Source organism: Oncorhynchus tshawytscha, linkage group LG10 (genome assembly GCF_018296145.1).
Source record: "Oncorhynchus tshawytscha isolate Ot180627B linkage group LG10, Otsh_v2.0, whole genome shotgun sequence".
Lineage (NCBI taxonomy): Eukaryota > Metazoa > Chordata > Actinopteri > Salmoniformes > Salmonidae > Oncorhynchus > Oncorhynchus tshawytscha.
This window is the reverse complement of record NC_056438.1, coordinates 82,005,961-82,027,664: the sequence shown is the minus strand read 5'-3', so window position 1 is coordinate 82,027,664 and position 21,704 is coordinate 82,005,961. Positions and strand designations below refer to the sequence as shown.

The 21,704-nt window shown below is 44.7% G+C and overlaps 1 protein-coding gene across 1 annotated transcript in view; it reads right to left on the bottom strand.

Annotated features, from left to right (window-relative positions):
• The window catches only part of LOC112241737 (microtubule cross-linking factor 1), a 204,394-nt gene that overhangs the window by 141,271 nt on the left and 41,419 nt on the right, over window positions 1-21,704 (bottom strand). Inside the window, exons 2-3 of the mRNA XM_042329610.1 lie at window positions 17,950-18,174; window positions 13,209-13,367 (exon numbers count right to left, since the gene is read on the bottom strand). Coding sequence (XP_042185544.1) covers window positions 13,209-13,367; window positions 17,950-18,174 — 384 coding nt within the window. The remainder of the gene's footprint in view (window positions 1-13,208; window positions 13,368-17,949; window positions 18,175-21,704) is intronic.

Here is a 21,704-nt window from a genome sequence, read left to right as displayed (position 1 = left end):
AAAAAATGCAGAACTAAACAGATATAGCCCTTGGTTCACTCCAGACCTGACTGACCTCGACCAGCACAAAAACATCCTGTGGCGGACTGCAATAGCATCGAATAGTCCCCGCGATATGCAACTGTTCAGGGAAGTCAGGAACCAATACACGCAGTCAGTCAGGAAAGCTAAGGCCAGCTTCTTCAGGCAGAAATTTGCATCCTGTAGCTCCAACTCCAAAAGGTTCTGGGACACTGAAGTCCATGGAGAACAAGAGCACCTCCTCCCAGCTGCCCACTGCACTGAGGCTAGGTAACACGGTCACCACCGATAAATCCATGATTATCGAAAACTTCAACAAGCATTTCTCAACGGCTGGCTATGCCTTCCGCCTGGCTACTCCAACCTCGGCCAACAGCTCCGCCCCCCCCGCAGCTACTCGCCCAAGCCTCCCAGCTTCTCCTTTACCCAAATCCAGATAGCAGATGTTCTGAAAGAGCTGCAAAACCTGGACCCGTACAAATCAGCTGGGCTTGACAATCTGGACCCTCTATTTCTGAAACTATCCGCCGCCATTATCGCAACCCCTATTACCAGCCTGTTCAACCTCTCTTTCATATCGTCTGAGATCCCCAAGGATTGGAAAGCTGCCGCAGTCATCCCCCTCTTCAAAGGGGGAGACACCCTGGACTCAAACTGTTACAGACCTATATCCATCCTGCCCTGCCTATCTAAGGTCTTCGAAAGCCAAGTCAACAAACAGGTCACTGACCATCTCGAATCCCACCGTACCTTCTCCGCTGTGCAATCTGGTTTCCGAGCCGGTCACGGGTGCACCTCAGCCACGCTCAAGGTACTAAATGATATCATAACCGCCATCGATAAAAGACAGTACTGTGCAGCCGTCTTCATCGACCTTGCCAAGGCTTTCGACTCTGTCAATCACCATATTCTTATCGGCAGACTCAGTAGCCTCGGTTTTTCTGATGACTGCCTTGCCTGGTTCACCAACTACTTCTCAGACAGAGTTCAGTGTGTCAAATCGGAGGGCATGCTGTCCGGTCCTCTGGCAGTCTCTATGGGGGTGCCACAGGGTTCAATTCTCGGGCCGACTCTTTTCTCTGTATATATCAATGATGTTACTCTTGCTGCGGGCGATTCCCTGATCCACCTCTACGCAGACGACACCATTCTATATACTTCCGGCCCGTCCTTGGACACTGTGCTATCTAACCTCCAAACGAGCTTCAATGCCGTACAACACTCCTTCCGTGGCCTCCAACTGCTCTTAAACGCTATTAAAACCAAATGCATGCTTTTCAACCGTTCGCTGCCTGCACCCGCACGCCTGACTAGCATCACCACCCTGGATGGTTCTGACCTTGAATATGTGGACATCTATAAGTACCTAGGTGTCTGGCTAGACTGTAAACTCTCCTTCCAGACTCATATCAAACATCTCCAATCGAAAATCAAATCTAGAGTCGGCTTTCTATTCCGCAACAAAGCCTTCTTCACTCACGCCGCCAAACTTACCCTAGTAAAACTGACTATTCTACCGATCCTCGACTTCGGCGATGTCATCTACAAAATTGCTTCCAACACTCTACTCAGCAAACTGGATGCAGTTTATCACAGTGCCATCCGTTTTGCCACTAAAGCACCTTATACCACCCACCACTGCGACCTGTATGCTCTAGTCGGCTGGCCCTCGCTACATATTCATTGCCAGACCCACTGGCTCCAGGTCATCTACAAGTCCATGCTAGGTAAAGCTCCGCCTTATCTCAGTTCACTGGTCACGATGGGAACACCCACCCGTAGCACGCGCTCCAGCAGGTGTATCTCACTGATCATCCCTAAAGCCAACACCTAATTTGGCCGCCTTTCGTTCCAGTTCTCTGCTGCCTGTGACTGGAACAAATTGCAAAAATCGCTGAAGTTGGAGACTTTTATCTCCCTCACCAACTTCAAACATCTGCTATCTGAGCAGCTAACCGATCGCTGCAGCTGTACATAGTCTATCGGTAAATAGCCCACCCATTTTTACCTACCTCATCCCCATACTGTTTTTATTTATTTACTTTTCTGCTCTTTTGCACACCAATATCTCTACCTGTACATGACCATCTGATCATTTATCACTCCAGTGTTAATCTGCAAAATTGTAATTATTCGCCTACCTCCTCATGCCTTTTGCACACAATGTATATAGACTCCCTTTTTTTCTACTGTGTTATTGACTGGTTAATTGTTTATTCCATGTGTAACTCTGTGTTGTCTGTTCACACTGCTATGCTTTATCTTGGCCAGGTCGCAGTTGCAAATGAGAACTTGTTCTCAACTAGCCTACCTGGTTAAATAAAGGTGAAATAAAAAAATAAAAATAGGGTTCCATAGGACTCTTGTCTAAAGTAGTGCACTATATAGGGAATAGGGTTCCATAGGACTCTGGTCTAAAGTAGTGCACTATATAGGGAATAGGGAGCCATAGGACTCTGGTCTAAAGTAGTGCACTATATGGTTAATAGGTTTGGTTAAAGCGGATTGGTTAAAGCGGTTTGGTTAAAGCAGTTCGGTTAAAGCGGATTGGTTAAAGCGGATTGGTTAAAGTGGTTTGGTTAAAGCGGTTTGGTTAAAGCGGTTTGGTTAAAGCGGATTGGTTAAAGCGGTTTGGTTAAAGCGGTTTGGTTAAAGCGGTTTGGTTAAAGCGGTTAAAGCGGATTGGTTAAAGCGGTTTGGTTAAAGCGGATTGGTTAAAGCGGATTGGTTAAAGCGGATTGGTTAAAGCGGATTGGTTAAAGCGGATTGGTTAAAGCGGTTTGGTTAAAGCGGATTGGTTAAAGCGGATTGGTTAAAGCGGTTTGGTTAAAGCGGTTAAAGCGGATTGGTTAAAGCGGTTTGGTTAAAGCGGATTGGTTAAAGCGGATTGGTTAAAGCGGATTGGTTAAAGCGGATTGGTTAAAGTGGATTGGTTAAAGCGGATTGGCTAAAGCAGATTGGCTAAAGCGGTTTGGTTAAAGCGGTTTGGTTAAAGTGGTTTGGTTAAAGCGGATTGGTTAAAGCGGCTTGGTCAAAGCGGATTGATTATTCCCATCAGCTTGACTTTTCTCTGAAGATGTCAAAGGAATGAGACCTGCTCTAACATTCTCTCCTTTCTTCTACCGGATGTTTTGGACTCATTTTCTGCAGCAACCCCTCTGTTCTCCATACGGTCTGGTGTATCCTCTCTAACCATGTGGACAGAGCAGCTGCAGTTTTTACCCAGAAGCCCAGAGGCCGCTAACAAACAGACGGGAGTCTAGGCAAAGCCACCAGCGTTCCTGAACCGTTTATAACAGGCCCTGTAAGCCGTCTGCTGGTTGAATCATATCACACGCTAACAGTCGGGGACTAGAGTCATATGACTCTGACTTTCTCTCGCCCTCCCTCTCTCTCATCCTCTCGCTCCTCTCCTGATGTGGTTTAAGCATAGTTGTGGACATAGAACATCCAATAATATTATTTTTCTATTTAAAAAAATGTAATCTTGAGAGAGAAAACCTAAACAATTTTTGAAAAATGGAAACCTGGAAAAACGAAATGGAAAAAAACGAATTTGGAAAACGGAATGGAATCAGGCAAAAAAAGTAATAGATTTTATAGGTCCCTACTCCTCCACCCCTCCCTCTCTCTCCTCCACCCCTCCCTCTCTCTCCTCCACCCCCCCTCCCCTCCCCTCCCTCTCTCTCCTCCACCCCTCCTCCTGCCATCTCTCCTCTTCCTTCTCTCTCTCCCCTTGCAACCTGCCAGGTCGTTTCATAACCACTAGGCCTTCCTGCTGAGTTAATCCATATAAAGGTTCCAATCCCTCGGACAGACACAGACACAGACACAGACACACACACACACACACACACACACACACACACACACACACACACACACACACACACACACACACACACACACACACACACACACACACACACACACACACACACACACACACACACACACACACACACACACACACACACACACACACACACACACACACACACACACACACACACACACACACACACACACACACACACACACACACACACACACACACACACACACACGACAGTAAAAGCTGCTGTAGAATGTCAGCTAGGATTCCCTGCAAGGTTACATATACATCCCATTCAGTCATGTCCACAGTAGGAGGTGCTGATCTAGGATCAGTTTAGCTTTTTAGATTGAGACGCTTTGTGAATACGGGCAGTTCTCTGTAACTAATCGCTAACTTTCCACTGATATTAGGAGTTTAATCTGAACATCTGTTTCTCTCTTAATAACTCATGTTGAATTACGTCAGAATGAGAAAGTGAAACTTCAAGCTACAACTCGTTGGTCCAGTTCAACAACATTGTTATCAGTTGGAATATGCTCCCTCCCTCCCACCCTGGTGTTCTCCCTCCCTCCCCGCTCCCCACCCCCTCCCTCCCTCCCTCCCTGCCTCCCCCCTCCCTGCCTCCCTGGTGACCTCCCTGCCTGCCTCCCTCCCTCCCTCCCTGGCGACCTCCCTCCGTCCCCGCTCCCTCACCCCCTCCCTCCCTCCCTCACCCCCTCCCTCCCTCCCTGCCTCCCTCCCCCTCCCTCCCTGCCTCCCTCCCTCCCTCCCTACCTCCCTCCCCCCCCTCCCCTCCCTCCCTCCCCCTCTCCCTCCCTACCTCCCTGCCTCCCTCCCTCCCTCCCCCCTCCCTCCCTCCCTCCCTGCCTCCCTGCCTCCCTCACCCCCTCCCTCCCTCCCTGCCTCCCTCCCTCCCTCACCCTCTCCCTCCCTCCCTCCCTGCCTCCCTCCCTCCCTACCTCCCTCACCCCCTCCCTTGATGCCTCCCTCCCCCCTCCCTGCCTCTCTCACCCTCTCCCTCCCTACCTCCCTGCCTCCCTCCCTCCCTCCCTGCCTCACCCCCTCCCTGTCTCCCTCCTGTCCCCCTCCCTCCCTCCCTGCCTGCCTCCCTCCCTGTCTCCCTCACCCCCTCCCTCCCTGTCTCCCTCCCTCCCTTACCCCCTCCCTGTATCCCTCACCCCCCTCCCTCCCCTGTCTCCCTCCCTCCCCCCTCCCTCCCTCCCTCCCTGCCTCCCTGTCTCCCTCCCTGCCTCCCTCCCTGTCTCCCTCACCCCCTCCCTGTCTCCCCCTGCCTGCCTGCCTCCCTCCCTCACCCTCTCCCTCCCTCCCTCCCTGCCTCCCTGCCTCCCTCCCTCCCTGCCTGCCTCCCTCACCCTCTCCCTCCCTACCTCCCTGCCTGCCTCCCTCCCTCCCTGCCTCCCTCCCTGCCTGTCTCCCTCCCCCCTCCCTCCCTGTCTCCCTCACCCCCTCCCTCCCTACCTCCCCCTCCCTGCCTCCCTCACCCCCTCCCTCCCTGTCTCCCTCACCCCCTCCCTCCCTACCTCCCTCCCTGCCTCCCTCACCCCCTCCCTGTCTCCCTCCCTCCCTGTCTCCCTGCCTCCCTGTCTCCCTCACCCCCTCCCTCCCTGTCTCCCTCACCCCCTCCCTCCCTGTCTCCCTCCCTCCCTCCCTGCCTCACCCCTTCCCTCCCCCCCCTCCCCCTCCCTCCCCCTGCCTCCCTCCCTCCCTCCCTGGCGACCTCCCTCCTCCCCGCTCCCTCACCCCCTCCCTCCCTCCCTCACCCCCTCCCTCCCTCCCCCCTCCCTCCCTCACCCCCTCCCTGTCTCCCTCCCTCCCTCCCCCTCCCTGTCTCCCTCCCTGTCTCCCTCACCCCCTCCCTGTCTCCCTCACCCCCTCCCTGTCTCCCTCCTGTCCATGGGAAAGAAAAAGGCAGCTGTCAGTAATGAGTGATCACATTAGATTTAAATCTCAGATTTAACCTGTAGAAATATAAGTTAGTAGTGGACTTCTCAAGGATCCGTATCATATCTAGAATCAACAATAGGACAGATTGTAATAATAATTATAATAATTGTATTAATTAATGTAATTACAGATTGTAATAATAATTATAATAATTGTAATCCGGTGCCTTTATCCATTTTGCAATAATATTAGTTTAATCTGCCCAAAATCCTTGCTGCAGTGTGTGCAAATCTGGTCAAGAACTACAGGAAACGTATGATCTCTGTAACAAACAAAGGTTTCTGTACCAAATATTAAGTTCAGCTTTTCTGATGTATCAAATACTTATGTCATGCAATAAAATGCAAATTAATTACTTAAATATCATACAATGTGTTTTTCTGGATTTTTGTTTTAGATTCCGTCTCTCACAGTTGAAGTGTACATATGATAAGAATTACTGACCTCTACATGCTTTGTAAGAAGGAAAACCTGCAAAATCGTCAGTGTATCAAAGACTTGTTCTCCCCACTGTACATCTCTGTTGACAGTTCAACTTTCCCTCGGGTCGCAAAACGGCAAAATTAACATGAAAAAAAAAGAGACAAGAAAGAGCTGAATATTTTTTAATTTATTTTTATTTTTATGTATTTATTTATTCTTTATTTAACTAGGCAGAATGAAATGTAAAAGGCTTTGAAAAGAAAAGGTGCTCCGTTGATATTTCACAGAGATACGTTTGTTTTTGTGAGAAATCTTCAAAAAAGAAAAGGAATTTAGAATGAAAATAAAAAAATGAATATACTAAACTATGAAAATACTACATGACTTGGAGAAGATGATCAATCAATCAATCAAATGTATTTTTGAAGCCTTTTTTTTTTACAATCAGCCGATGTGCTGTACAGAAACCCAGCCTAAAACCCCAAAACAGGAAGCAATGCAGGTGTAGAAGCACGGTGGGAAAGAGAGTCTGTCAGGTAGCCAATCAGCAGCCTGAATTCCTGCACAGAATCCAGCCTAGCTGTCGTGATGCAACTTATTTTTTTCCCCTTCTTCTCTGGCCTCCATTGATTTAATAATTCTGGCCATTCTACAAGGGTAAAAAGTCCAATAACTCTTGTTTGTGACAGAGACATGAGGTTTGGACTATTGGTTTTCTGAGAGGATTATTGACACAATTAAAATATTAGTTTACCCATTGGTCAAAATATGCATTTTTTGATTGGATCTTTGATACAGAAAATATGATATTGATATTGTACTGGTTAACACTGAAGAGGAGAAGAGTCACTTGAGGCAGACTGTAATTAGCTCCAGAGGCTGCCAGGCTAACAGCAGACAGTGTTTTTCTGGGGCAACCCACAGGGGAGAAGGAGAGAGGACTGTCTCTCTACCTCCTCTTTATACCTCCCTCACTGTGTCTCTCTATCTCCTCTCTACACCTTCCTCACTGTGTCTCTCTACACCTTCCTCACTGTGTCTCTCTATCTCCTCTCTACACCTTCCTCAGTGTGTCTCTCTACACCTTCCTCACTGTGTCTCTCCATCTCCTCTCTACACCTTCCTCACTGTGTCTCTCTACACCTTCCTCACTGTGTCTCTCTACACCTTCCTCACTGTGTCTCTCTACACCTTCCTCACTGTGTCTCTCTATCTCCTCTCTACACCTTCCTCACTGTGTCTCTCTACACCTTCCTCACTGTGTCTCTCCATCTCCTCTCTACACCTTCCTCAGTGTGTCTCTCTACACCTTCCTCAGTGTGTCTCTCTACACCTTCCTCACTGTCTCTCCATCTCCTCTCTACACCTTCCTCAGTGTGTCTCTCTACACCTTCCTCACTGTGTCTCACTGTGTCTCTCTATCTCCTCTCTCTACACCTTCCTCAGTGTCTCTCCATCTCCTCTCTACACCTTCCTCACTGTGTCTCTCTATCTCCTCTCTACACCTTCCTCACTGTGTCTCTCTATACCTTCCTCACTGTGCCTCTCTATCTCCTCTCTACACCTTCCTCACTGTGTCTGTCTATCTCCTCTCTACACCTTCCTCACTGTGCCTCTCTACACCTTCCTCAGTGTCTCTCTACACCTTCCTCACTGTGTCTCTCCATCTCCTCTCTACACCTTCCTCAGTGTGTCTCTCTACACCTTCCTCACTGTGTGTCTCTACACCTTCCTCAGTGTCTCTCTACACCTTCCTCACTGTGTCTCTCCATCTCCTCTCTACACCTTCCTCACTGTGTCTCTCTACACCTTCCTCAGTGTCTCTCTACACCTTCCTCACTGTGTCTCTCCATCTCCTCTCTACACCTTCCTCACTGTGTCTCTCTACACCTTCCTCAGTGTCTCTCTACACCTTCCTCACTGTCTCTCCATCTCCTCTCTACACCTTCCTCAGTGTGTCTCTCTACACCTTCCTCACTGTGTCTCACTGTGTCTCTCTATCTCCTCTCTCTACACCTTCCTCAGTGTCTATCTCCACTCTACACCTTCCTCACTGTCTCTCTATCTCCTCTCTACACCTTCCTCACTGTGTCTCTCCATCTCCTCTCTACACCTTCCTCAGTGTCCATCTCTCTCTACACCTTCCTCAGTGTGTCTCTCTACACCTTCCTCACTGTGTCTCTCTACACCTTCCTCACTGTGTCTCTCTACACCTTCCTCACTGTGTCTCTCTACACCTTCCTCACTATCTCCTCTCTACACCTTCCTCACTGTGTCTCTCTACACCTTCCTCAGTGTCTCTACACCTTCCTCACTGTGTCTCTCCATCTCCTCTCTACACCTTCCTCAGTGTGTCTCTCTACACCTTCCTCACTGTGTCTCTCACACCTTCCTCACTATCTCCTCTCTACACCTTCCTCACTGTGTCTCTCTACACCTTCCTCAGTGTCTCTCTACACCTTCCTCACTGTGTCTCTCCATCTCCTCTCTACACCTTCCTCACTGTGCCTCTCTATCTCCTCTCTACACCTTCCTCACTGTGTCTCTCTCTCCTCTCTACACCTTCCTCACTGTGTCTCTCTCTCCTCTCTACACCTTCCTCACTGTGTCTCTCTATCTCCTCTCTCTACACCTTCCTCAGTGTCTCTCTACCTCTTCCTCAGTGTCTCTCTACCTCCTCTATCTCCACCTCCCTCTGTGTCCTGTCTTTCTCTACACCTCTCTTCTAGGGTTGGGCGGTATCCAGATCCCCCCCCCCCGGGATTTACGATATTACCGGCTTTGCACACAAGGGGGTAACAGAAAAGCCCATTGGCTGTCTATTACCAGAATGCTAACAACATTTGCACAAGTCATGCAAATTTACATAGAGGCTGCTAGCTAAATATGCTAACAAGGGAGGAGGGGGAGGAGCAGACGGGCCGAAAATGGAGAGGAGAAAAAACTCAAGGAGGTAAACGGATAACAATAGCAGCTGCACAGATAACTGACCTGAAGGGCTTTGACTTCTCAAACACCGCAGGAAGTTAACACAACATGATGCCCCATCACCTTATTAATTCAGCCACTTAAACTAGATAGAAAGTTCAACGTAGGGGTCGTGTTAATGCAGAAACTGCATTATCTTACGCAGGATTTTATATTTTTAAATGCATAAGAAATATCTTACTGCGTTTTTTATTGAAATTTCTACTCGGCTTCAGACTGATTTTGTGCTTCAGTAGCACTTCTCCACTCAGATGGCAATTCATGAACAATCATTCTATCAGCTGACAGACTGATGTGGAGCTACTGTTCTCCATCATTCTAATCAGCAGACAGCACTCTGATGTGGAGCTACTGTTCTCCATCATTCTATCAGCAGACAGCACTCTGACTGATGTGGAGCTACTGTTCTCCATCATTCTATCAGCAGACAGACTGATGTGGAGCTACTGTTCTCCATCATTCTACCAGCAGACAGCACTCTGACTGATGTGGAGCTACTGTTCTCCATCATTCTATCAGCAGACAGCACTCTGACTGATGTGGAGCTACTGTTCTCCATCATTCTATCAGCAGACAGCACTCTGACTGATGTGGAGCTACTGTTCTCCATCATTCTACCAGCAGACAGCACTCTGACTGATGTGGAGCTACTGTTCTCCATCATTCTACCAGCAGACAGCACTCTGATGTGGAGCTACTGTTCTCCATCATTCTACCAGCAGACAGCACTCTGACTGATGTGGAGCTACTGTTCTCCATCATTCTACCAGCAGACAGCACTCTGACTGATGTGGAGCTACTGTTCTCCATCATTCTACCAGCAGACAGCACTCTGACTGATGTGGAGCTACTGTTCTCCATCATTCTAATCAGCAGACAGCACTCTGACTGATGTGGAGCTACTGTTCTCCATCATTCAATCAGCAGACAGCACTCTGACTGATGTGGAGCTACTGTTCTCCATCATTCTACCAGCAGACAGCACTCTGACTGATGTGGAGCTACTGTTCTCCATCATTCTACCAGCAGACAGCACTCTGACTGATGTGGAGCTACTGTTCTCCATCATTCTACCAGCAGACAGCACTCTGACTGATGTGGAGCTACTGTTCTCCATCATTCTACCAGCAGACAGCACTCTGACTGATGTGGAGCTACTGTTCTCCATCATTCTATCAGCAGACAGCACTCTGACTGATGTGGGGCTACTGTTCTCCATCATTCTATCAGCAGACAGCACTCTGACTGATGTGGAGCTACTGTTCTCCATCATTCTACCAGCAGACAGCACCCTGACTGATGTGGAGCTACTGTTTCATCATTCTACCAGCAGATAGCACTCTGACTGATGTGGAGCTACTGTTCTCATCATTCTACCAGCAGACAGCACTCTGACTGATGTGGGGCTACTGTTCTCCATCATTCTATCAGCAGACAGCACTCTGACTGATGTGGAGCTACTGTTCTCCATCATTCTACCAGCAGACAGCACCTTGACTGATGTGGAGCTACTGTTCTCCATCATTCTACCAGCAGACAGCACTCTGATGTGGAGCTACTGTTCTCCATCATTCTACCAGCAGACAGTACTCTGACTGATGTGGAGCTACTGTTCTCCATCATTCTATCAGCAGAGAACACTCTGATGTGGAGCTACTGTTTGCCATCATTCTAATCAGCAGACAGCACTCTGATGTGGAGCTACTGTTCTCCATCATTCTAATCAGCAGACAGCACGCTGATGTGGAGCTACTGTTCTCCATCATTCTACCAGCAGACAGCACTCTGACTGATGTGGAGCTACTGTTCTCCATCATTTTCTAATGTCACTCCAGGAAAAGTCATCAAATTTCGAGTTCTCTCTGCTGTTAAACGTAGTGGCGGGTCATTTTTGACCCTTAAGACGACACAAGGGTTAAGAAAGATCTACACATATTAAAATGTACAGAAAAACTTCAACTAAATAGTTTCAACGGTATTGAAAAACCATCCCCTGGCTATTTCCAAATACCTGGTATATAGTATATACAGTATACCACCCAAACCTACTCCCTTCACCTGGTATATACAGTATACCACCCAAACCTACTCCCTTCACCTGGTATATACAGTATACCACCCAAACCAAACCACAAGCATTTCGCTACACACAAGCATTTCGCTACACTCGCATTAACATCTGCTAACCATGTGTATGTGACAAATAAAATTTGATTTGATGTGACCTGCTCCCTTCACCTGGTATATACAATATACCACCCAAACCTACTCCCTTCACCTGGTATATACAGTATACCACCCAAACCTACTCCCTTCACCTGGTATATACAGTATACCACCCAAACCTACTCCCTTCACCTGGTATATACAGTATACCACCCAAACCTACTCCCTTCACCTGGTATATACAGTACACCACCCAGTATGGCCACACACACACACACAGCAGGCAGTATGGCCACACACACACACACAGCAGGCAGTATGGCCACACACACACACAGCAGGCAGTATGGCCCACACACACACACACAGCAGGCAGGCAGTATGGCACACACACACAGCAGGCAGGCAGTATGGCCACACACACACAGCAGGCAGGCAGTATGGCCACACACACACAGCAGGCAGGCAGTATGGCCACACACACACACAGCAGGCAGTATGGCCACACACACACAGCAGGCAGGCAGTATGGCCACACACACACAGCAGGCAGGCAGTATGGCCACACACACACAGCAGGCAGGCAGTATGGCCACACACACACAGCAGGCAGGCAGTATGGCCACACACACACAGCAAGCAGGCAGTATGGCCACACACACACAGCAGGCAGGCAGTATGGCCACACACACACAGCAGGCAGTATGGCCACACACACAGGCAGGCAGTATGGCCACACACACAGGCAGGCAGTATGGCCACACACACAGCACCAAGTATAGCTGCTCCTCATCACATTACAACTCGCAGAATGCAACAACTCTGTGCTAACAGGCTGCAGACGCTGTCCAATCAGAGGGCTATATCACATCACAGACAAAAATACCACATGACACAAACACAAGCAATCTAATAAACACAAGGATTTAAGACCTGTCACTAAACAGAATCTGTCTATTTCATTTCAGGATGTGTTTAACTTTTACCAGTGGCCAAAACTCAGGGAACAGTAATCCTAACTCTACAAGCCAGGGAACAGTCATCCTAACTCTACAATCCAGGGAACAGTAATCCTAACTCTGAAAGCCAGGGAACAGTAATCCTAACTCTACAAGCCAGTGAACAGTCATCCTAACTCTACACGCCAGGGAACAGTCATCCTAACTCTACAAGCCAGGGAACAGTCATCCTAACTCTACAAGCCAGTGAACAGTCATCCTAACTCTACACGCCAGGGAACAGTCATCCTAACTCTACAAGCCAGGGAACAGTCATCCTAACTCTACAAGCCAGGGAACAGTCATCCTAACTCTACAAGCCAGGGAACAGTCATCCTAACTCTGAAAGCCAGGGAACAGTCAACAGGGGTAGCTAGCTACAGCCACTCGTTACAGTTACAGTCAGTCACAACAGGGGTAGCTAGCTAATCCTAACTCTAAAAGCCAGGGAACAGTAATCCTAACTCTAAAAGCCAGGGAACAGTAATCCTAACTCTGAAAGCCAGGGAACAGTAATCCTAACTCTGAAAGCCAGGGAACAGTAATCCTAACTCTGAAAGCCAGGGAACAGTAATCCTAACTCTGAAAGCCAGGGAACAGTAATCCTAACTCTGAAAGCCAGGGAATAGTAACATGGTCAAACCAACCAATAGCCTTCAAAAGACTCCTCCCTTCCATATTAACTCTGTCAGGTCATTGTGTAGAGCCTGTTTAGAGATCTCGTCATCGTCGTCCTCCTCCTCTTCCTCCTTCCTCCTCCTCTCCCTCCTTCCCCCTCAGACCTCCTCCCCTCCCTCCCTCCCTCCTACCTCTTTATTTCTGTCCAGTTCATTGTGTAGAGCCTGTTTAGAGATCTCCACCTCGATGATCCTCTGTCTCAGCAGCTCATTCTCATCTTCAGCCCTGGTCCTCTTGTCTTCTACATTCTCCAGCTCGTTGTGCAGACGCACTGACACATCTTTGGCCACCTGCACGGTGACACAGTCACATGGGGACACAGTCACATGGGGACACAGTCACATGGGGACACAGTCACATGGGGACACAGTCACATGGGGACACAGTCACATGGGGACACAGTCACATGGGGACACCGTCACATGGGGACACCGTCACATGGGGACACCGTCACATGGGGACACCGTCACATGGGGACACCGTCACATGGGGACACCGTCACATGGGGACACCGTCACATGGGGACACCGTCACATGGGGACACCGTCACATGGGGACACAGTCACATGGGGACACAGTCACATGGGGACACAGTCACATGGGGACACAGTCACATGGGGACACAGTCACATGGGGACACAGTCACATGGGGACACAGTCACATGGGGACACAGTCACATGGGGACACAGTCACATGGGGACACCGTCACATGGGGACACCGTCACATGGGGACACCGTCACATGGAGTCATGTGTGACGTGTGAGAACAATAAGTTTTGAAGACATTGAGGTACATAACACAGTACATAGACACAGTACATAGACACAGTACATAGACACAGTACATAGACACAGTACATGAGCATGAACACAGAGCATGAACACAGTACATAACACAGTACATAACACAGTACATAACACAGTACATAACACAGTACATAACACAGTACATAACACAGTACATAACACAGTACATAACACAGTACATAACACAGTACATAACACAGTACATAACACAGTACATAACACAGTACATAACACAGTACATAACACAGTACATAACACAGTACATAACACAGTACATAACACAGTACATAAACACAGTACATAAACACAAACACAGTACATGAACACAGTACATAACTGTACATAAACATAAACACAAACACAGTACATGAACACAGTACATGAACACAGTACATAAACACAAACACAGCAAATAACACAGTACATAAACACAGTACATAAACACAAACACAAACACAGAACATGAACACAGTACTATCAAAAATAATTTACTGGAACTTGTTAGAAATGGGGGAGTCACCCATGATTCGCCAAACAAGATTTTGAAAGAGGAAGGAAAGTAATTTAAGTATATGTTTTTGTTTCAGTCTCCTCCATCTCCGCTAACCAAAGATAAATTATATGGATTTCTTTTCCTTTTAAAAAAGGTAAAATTAACATCTGTACAGAAAGACTAATGTGAAGGCCAAATTACAGAGGAGGAACTTCTTGATGCAATTAAACCCTTTAAGGCTGAGAAAACTCCAGGGCTGGATGGCATAACAGTGGAAGTATACCAAAAAAAATTATATACTCAGAGGACCGTTATTAGCATGTTTTAACCACTACTCTATGAATGGTAGATTATCGGACACACAACAAGAAGGTCTGATATCATTATTACTGAAACAGGATCCAAGTGGTATATTTAAAGATCCAGTCCATTTAAAGAAATGGAGGCCTCTTACACTTCAGTGTTGTGATGCAAAAATTCTAGCTAAATGCTTAGCGCATAGAATTAAAAAGGTATTTTCGGATATTATTCATCCTAATCAGAAAGGTTTTTTACATGGACGATACATTGGAGAGAATATAAGACAAGTCCTGGAAACAATAGAATACTATGAAATATTGAGGAAACCAGGCCTGGTTTTCACAGCTGAATTTGAAAAGGATTTTGATAAAGTACAACTGAAATGTATATGTAAATTCCTGGAATATTTCAATTTTGGAGAATGTCTCGTACAATAAGTTAAAGTTATGTATAGTAACCCTATGTGTAAAATAGTAAATAATGGATACACCTCAAAGAATTAAACTGTCAAGAGGAGTAAAACAAGGTTGTCCCCTATCGGCATATTATTATGTGTTTATTATTATGGCCATTGAAATGTTAGCTGTTAAAATCAGATCTAACAATAATATCAAGGGGTTAGAAATCAAGGCCTTAAAAACAAAGGTGACATTGTACGCTGATGATTCATGCTTACTCTGTCTTTTAAAACCACAATGTTGATCCCTCCACAGCCTCACAGATGATCTAGATACTTGTTCTAACCTCTCTGGACTCAAACCAAATTGTGATAAGTGGATTATTATTATTATTATTATTATTATCACTAAAAATATATATAACTTTTACATTAGCGTGTAGTTTACCAATAAAATGGTCTGGTGGTGATTTTTATTTAACTAGGCAAAAGGAGTGGAGATGCCAGGGATTGAACCCGGGGCCTCACACACGCAACGCGTGTGCTCTACCACTGAGCTACATCCCCCTGTACATTCTACTTCCCCCTGTGATGTGGACATACTCGGCATACATATCCCGAAAGAAAGAAAAGCTCTTGATACGATTTTGCTACCATGGAAAGGGAAATACCTGTCTATTTTTGGAAAAATCACCCTGATTAACTCTTTAGTCATATCCTAGTTTACCCTGATTAACTCTTTAGTCATTTCCCAGGACACGTATTTGCTTATGGTCTTGCCTACACCTAGCGACCTGTTATTTAACCTCTCTGAACCACCCATCCAGGATCCGGTATAATTGTCATCAGCAACGCTGAATAGCATAGTGCCACAGTCAAATAATATTACTAGAAAATATTCATATTCATGAAATCACAAGCGCAATATTGCAAAACACAGCTTAGCCTTTTGTTAATCCACCTGTCGTCTCAGATTTTGAAATGATGCTTTACAGTGAAAGCAATACAAGCGTTTGTGTAAGTTTATCGATCGCTCGACAAAACAATAAGTACACTTAGCATCAGGTAACTTGGTCACGAAAATCAGAAAAGCAATCAAATGAATCGTTTTCACTCATGAGACTCCCAGTTAGACAACAAATGTTCCTTTTGTTCCATAAAGATATTTTTTATATCCAAATACCTCCGTTAGTTTGGTGTGTTATGCCCAGGAATCCACCGAAAAGAGCGATGTCAAGCCATGATGTCAAGCAAAGAGGCACTGAGTTTGAAGGTAGGCCTTGAAATACATCCACAGGTACACCTCCAATTGACTCAAATTATGTCAATTAGCCTATCAGAAGCTTCTAAAGCCATGACATCATTTTCTGGAATTTTCCAAGCTTTTTTAAAGGCACAGTCAACTTAGTGTATGTAAACGTCTGACCCACTGGAATGGGGAATCAGTGAATTATAAGTGAAATAATCTGTCTGTAAACAATTGTTGGAAAAATGACTTGTGTCATGCACAAAGTAGATGTCCTAACCGACTTGTCAAAACTATAGTTTGTTAACAAGAAATGTGTGGAGTGGTTGAAAAACGAGTTTTAAGGACTCCAACCTAAGTGTAATGTAAACTTCCGACATCAACTGTATAGAGTAGCAGTCAAAAGTTTGGACACACCTACTCATTGAAGGAGTTTTCTTTATTTTCACTGTTATTTCATCATTTTGATGTCTTCACAATGTAGAAAATAGTCAAACAAAAAAGAAATACCCTTGAATGAGTAGGTGTGTCCAAACCCTTGAATGAGTAGGTGTGTCCAAACCCTTGAATGAGTAGGTGTGTCCAAACTTTAGACAGGTATTCTATATATTTACCCAAAAATATATGGGGGATTGGAAATGATGCAAACAATTACATTGATGGAAGCTACAATCTATCTGCAGTATTAAAGCTGATCTACCACCCCACACACTAAAAATGAAGTACATAAACACAGTACATAACACAGTACATAAACACAAACACAGTACATAACACAGTACATAAACACAAACACAGTACATAACACAGTACATAAACACAAACACAGTACATAACACAGTACATAACACAGTACATAACACAGTACATAACACAGTACATAACACAGTACATAAACACAAACACAGTACATAACACAGTACATAAACACAAACACAGTACATAACACAGTACATAAACACAAACACAGTACATAACACAGTACATAACACAGTACATAACACAGTACATAACACAGTACATAACACAGTACATAAACACAGTACAAACACAGACATGAAACACAGTATATGAACACAGTACATAACACAGTACATAAACACAAACACAGTATATAAACACAGTATATAAACACAGTACATAACACAGTACATAAACACAGTACATAACACAGTACAAACACAGAAATGAAACACAGTACATAAACACAGTACATAAACCAAGACATGAAACACAGTACATAAACAGAGTACATGAACGTAGTACATGAACACAGTACATGAAACACAGTACAAACACAGAAATGAAACACAGTACATAAACACAGTACATAAACCAAGACATGAAACACAGTACATAAACAGAGTACATGAACGTAGTACATGAACACAGTACATGAAACACAGTACATGAACACAGTACATAAACAGAGTACATGAACACAGTACATGAACACAGACATGAAACACAGACGAAAGTGGACTTACAACACGTACCTCGAGATCCTGACCAGGTTGGGCCACTCGTCAACAACACGTACCTTGAGGTCCTGACCAGGTTGGGCCACTCGTCAACAACACGTACCTCGAGATCCTGACCAGGTTGGACCACTCGTCAACAACACGTACCTTGAGATCCTGTTCCAGGTTGCGTAGCAGCTCTCCATCTACATGTCCAGTCTGGGCCACTCTGAGGCTCTTCTGCTCCACCTTACGGAGACGGTACTGGAGGATCCGACAGTTCTTATTGGAGCGGTCCAGCTCCCTGCGTAACTCCTGCACCTGGTACACCTCCTCTTCCAGGTAACTGTCCCGGACTTCCTCCATCTCCGCACGCAGCTCCTCCACTTCATCCTGGAGGAGAGAGAGAGAGAGGTTGGGAACGTGAAGATATACCCTCTGGGATATGTTTGTGACTCTATGCTGAAGCATAGTAACGATAGACACAGCTGTTCTCTCTTCAGCCTCCACTGTCCACTAAAAGTTGACTAAATGTTGAATATTGTTGTACACACAGAGAGCATACTGTATGTCAACTACACTCCCACTACAACCAGCAAGACAATATTCATTCATAAGCAGCTCATAAGCATGGCATGGCAATGAATTGTGCGAGTTCATGTCACCCTGAACACAGAGACAGAAAGGCTTGGTTTTAAATAATTGACAAGTGGTTTCCATTAACCTTTCAAGTAAACGAGTTGACCTGCAATGCTGTCGCTACTGATTCTGTTCATGAAATCCATTTCCCCAGGTAGGCCGTGTAGAGTACAGTACAGTAGAGTAAGATATAGTAGAGTAGGGTAGAGTACAGTACAGTAGAGTAAGATATAGTAGAGTAGGGTAGAGTACAGCATGATATAGTAGAGTACAGTATGATATAGTAGAGTAGTGTATAGTAGGGTAGAGTACAGTACAGTAGAGTAAGATATAGTAGAGTAGGGTAGAGTACAGTAGAGTAGGGTAGAGTACAGTACAGTAGTGTAGAGTACAGTAGAGTACAGTAGAGTAAAGAACAGCATGATATAGTAGAGTACAGTATGATATAGTAGAGTACAGTAGAGTAGGGTAGAGTACAGTAGAGTAGGGTAGAGTACAGTACAGTAGTGTAGAGTACAGTAGAGTACAGTAGAGTAGTGTAGAGTAAAGTACAGCATGACATAGTAGAGTACAGTATGATATAGTAGAGTAGTGTAGAGTAGGGTAGAGTACAGTAGAGTAGGGTAGAGTACAGTACAGTACAGTAGAGTACAGTAGAGTACAGTAGAGTAGTGTAGAGTAAAGTACAGCATGACATAGTAGAGTACAGTATGATATAGTAGGGTAGAGTACAGTAGAGTAGTGTAGAGTACAGTAGAGTAGGGTAGAGTACAGTATAGAGTAGGGTAGAGTACAGTAGAGTAGAGTAAAGTACAGTATGATATAGTAGAGTACAGTAGGATATAGTAGAGTAGTGTAGAGTAAAGTACAGTATGATATAGTAGAGTAGAGTAGAGTAGAGTAGAGTAAAGTACAGTATGATATAGTAGAGTACAGTAGGATATAGTAGAGTAGTGTAGAGTAAAGTACAGTATGATATAGTAGAGTAGTGTAGAGTAAAGTAAAGTAAAGTAGGATATAGTAGAGTAAAGTACAGCATGATATAGTAGAGTAGTGTAGAATAAAGTACAGTATAATATAATATAGTAGAGTAGTGTAAAGTACAGTATGATATAGTATAGTAAAGTACAGTAGGATATAGTAGAGTAGGGTAGAGTAAAGTACAGTATGATATAGTAGAGTAGTGTAGAGTAAAGTAAAGTAAAGTAGGATATAGAAGAGTACAGTACAGTATGATATAGTAGAGTACAGTACAGCATGATATAGTAGAGTAGTGTAGAATAAAGTACAGTATAATATAATATAGTAGAGTAGTGTAGAGTAAAGTACAGTATGATATAGTATAGTAAAGTACAGTAGGATATAGTAGAGTAGGGTAGAGTAAAGTACAGTATGATATAGTAGAGTAGTGTAGAGTAAAGTAGGATATAGTAGAGTAGTATAGAGTAAAGTACAGTATGATATGGTAGAGTAGTGTAGAGTAAAGTACAGTAGGATATAGTAGAGTAGTGTAGAGTAAAGTACAGTATGATATAGTATAGTAAAGTACAGTAGGATATAGTAGAGTAGGGTAGAGTAAAGTACAGTATGATATAGTAGAGTAGTGTAGCGTAAAGTAGGATATAGTAGAGTAGTATAGAGTAAAGTACAGTATGATATAGTAGAGTAGTGTAGAGTAAAGTACAGTAGGATATAGTAGAGTAGTGTAGAGTAAAGTACAGTATGATATAGTAGAGTACAGTAGAGTAGGGTAGAGTAGTGTAGAGTAAAGTACAGTAGGATATAGTAGAGTAGTGTAGAGTAAAGTACAGTAGGATATAGTAGAGTACAGTAGAGTAGGGTTGAGTAAAGTACAGTATGATATAGTAGAGTAGTGTAGAGTAAAGTACAGTAGGATATAGTAGAGTACAGTAGAGTAGTGTAGAGTAAAGTACAGTAGGATATAGTAGAGTACAGTAGAGTATGGTAGAGTAAAGTACAGTAGGATATAGTAGAGTACAGTAGAGTAGTGTAGAGTAAAGTACAGTATGATATAGTAGAGTACAGTAGGATATAGTAGAGTAGTGTATACTTAAGTACAGTATGATATAGTAGATTAGGGTAGAGTACATTAGAGTAGGGTAGAGTACAGTAGAGAAGTGTAGATTACAGTAAAGTACAGCATGATATAGTAGAGTAGTGTAGAGTAAAGTACAGTATAATATAATAGAGTAGTGTAGTGTAAAGTACAGTATGATATAGTATAGTAAAGTACAGTAGGATATAGTAGAGTAGGGTAGAGTAAAGTACAGTATGATATAGTAGAGTAGTGTAGAGTAAAGTAAAGTAAAGTAGGATATAGAAGAGTACAGTACAGTATGATATAGTAGAGTAGTGTAGAGTACAGTAGGAAGTAGTAGGTATACTAGCCTATACAGGTAGAGTAGAGTAGCCTATACAGGTAGAGTAGCCTATACAGGTAGAGTAGAGTAGCCTATACAGGTAGAGTAGAGTAGCCTATACAGGTAGAGTAGCCTATACAGGTAGAGTAGAGTAGCCTATACAGGTATAGTAGAGTAGCCTATACAGGTATAGTAGAGTAGCCTATACAGGGTAGAGTAGCCTATACAGGTAGGGTAGGAGTAGCCTATACAGGTATAGTAGAGTAGCCTATACAGGTATAGTAGAGTAGCCTATACAGGTATAGTAGAGTAGCCTATACAGGGTAGAGTGGCCTATACAGGTATAGTAGAGTAGCCTATACAGGTATAGTAGAGTAGCCTATAGCCAGGTATAGTAGAGTAGCCTATACAGGTATAGTAGAGTAGCCTATACAGGTAGAGTAGAGTAGCCTATACAGGTAGAGTAGCCTATACAGGTAGTAGAGTAGAGTAGCCTATACAGGTAGAGTAGCCTATACAGGAGTAGAGCAGCCTATACAGGTAGAGTAGCCTATACAGGTAGAGTAGAGTAGCCTATACAGGTAGGAGTAGCCTATACAGGTAGAGTAGAGTAGCCTATACAGGTATAGTAGAGTAGCCTATACAGGTAGTAGAGTAGCCTATACAGGTAGGGTAGAGTAGCCTATACAGGTATAGTAGAGTAGCCTATACAGGTATAGTAGAGTAGCCTATACAGGTAGAGTAGCCTATACAGGTAGGTAGAGTAGCCTATACAGGTAGAGTAGCCTATACAGGTAGAGTAGAGTAGCCTATACAGGTAAAGTAGAGTAGCCTATCCTATACAGGTAGCCTATACAGGTAGAGTAGCCTATACAGGTAGAGTAGAGTATCCTATACAGGTAT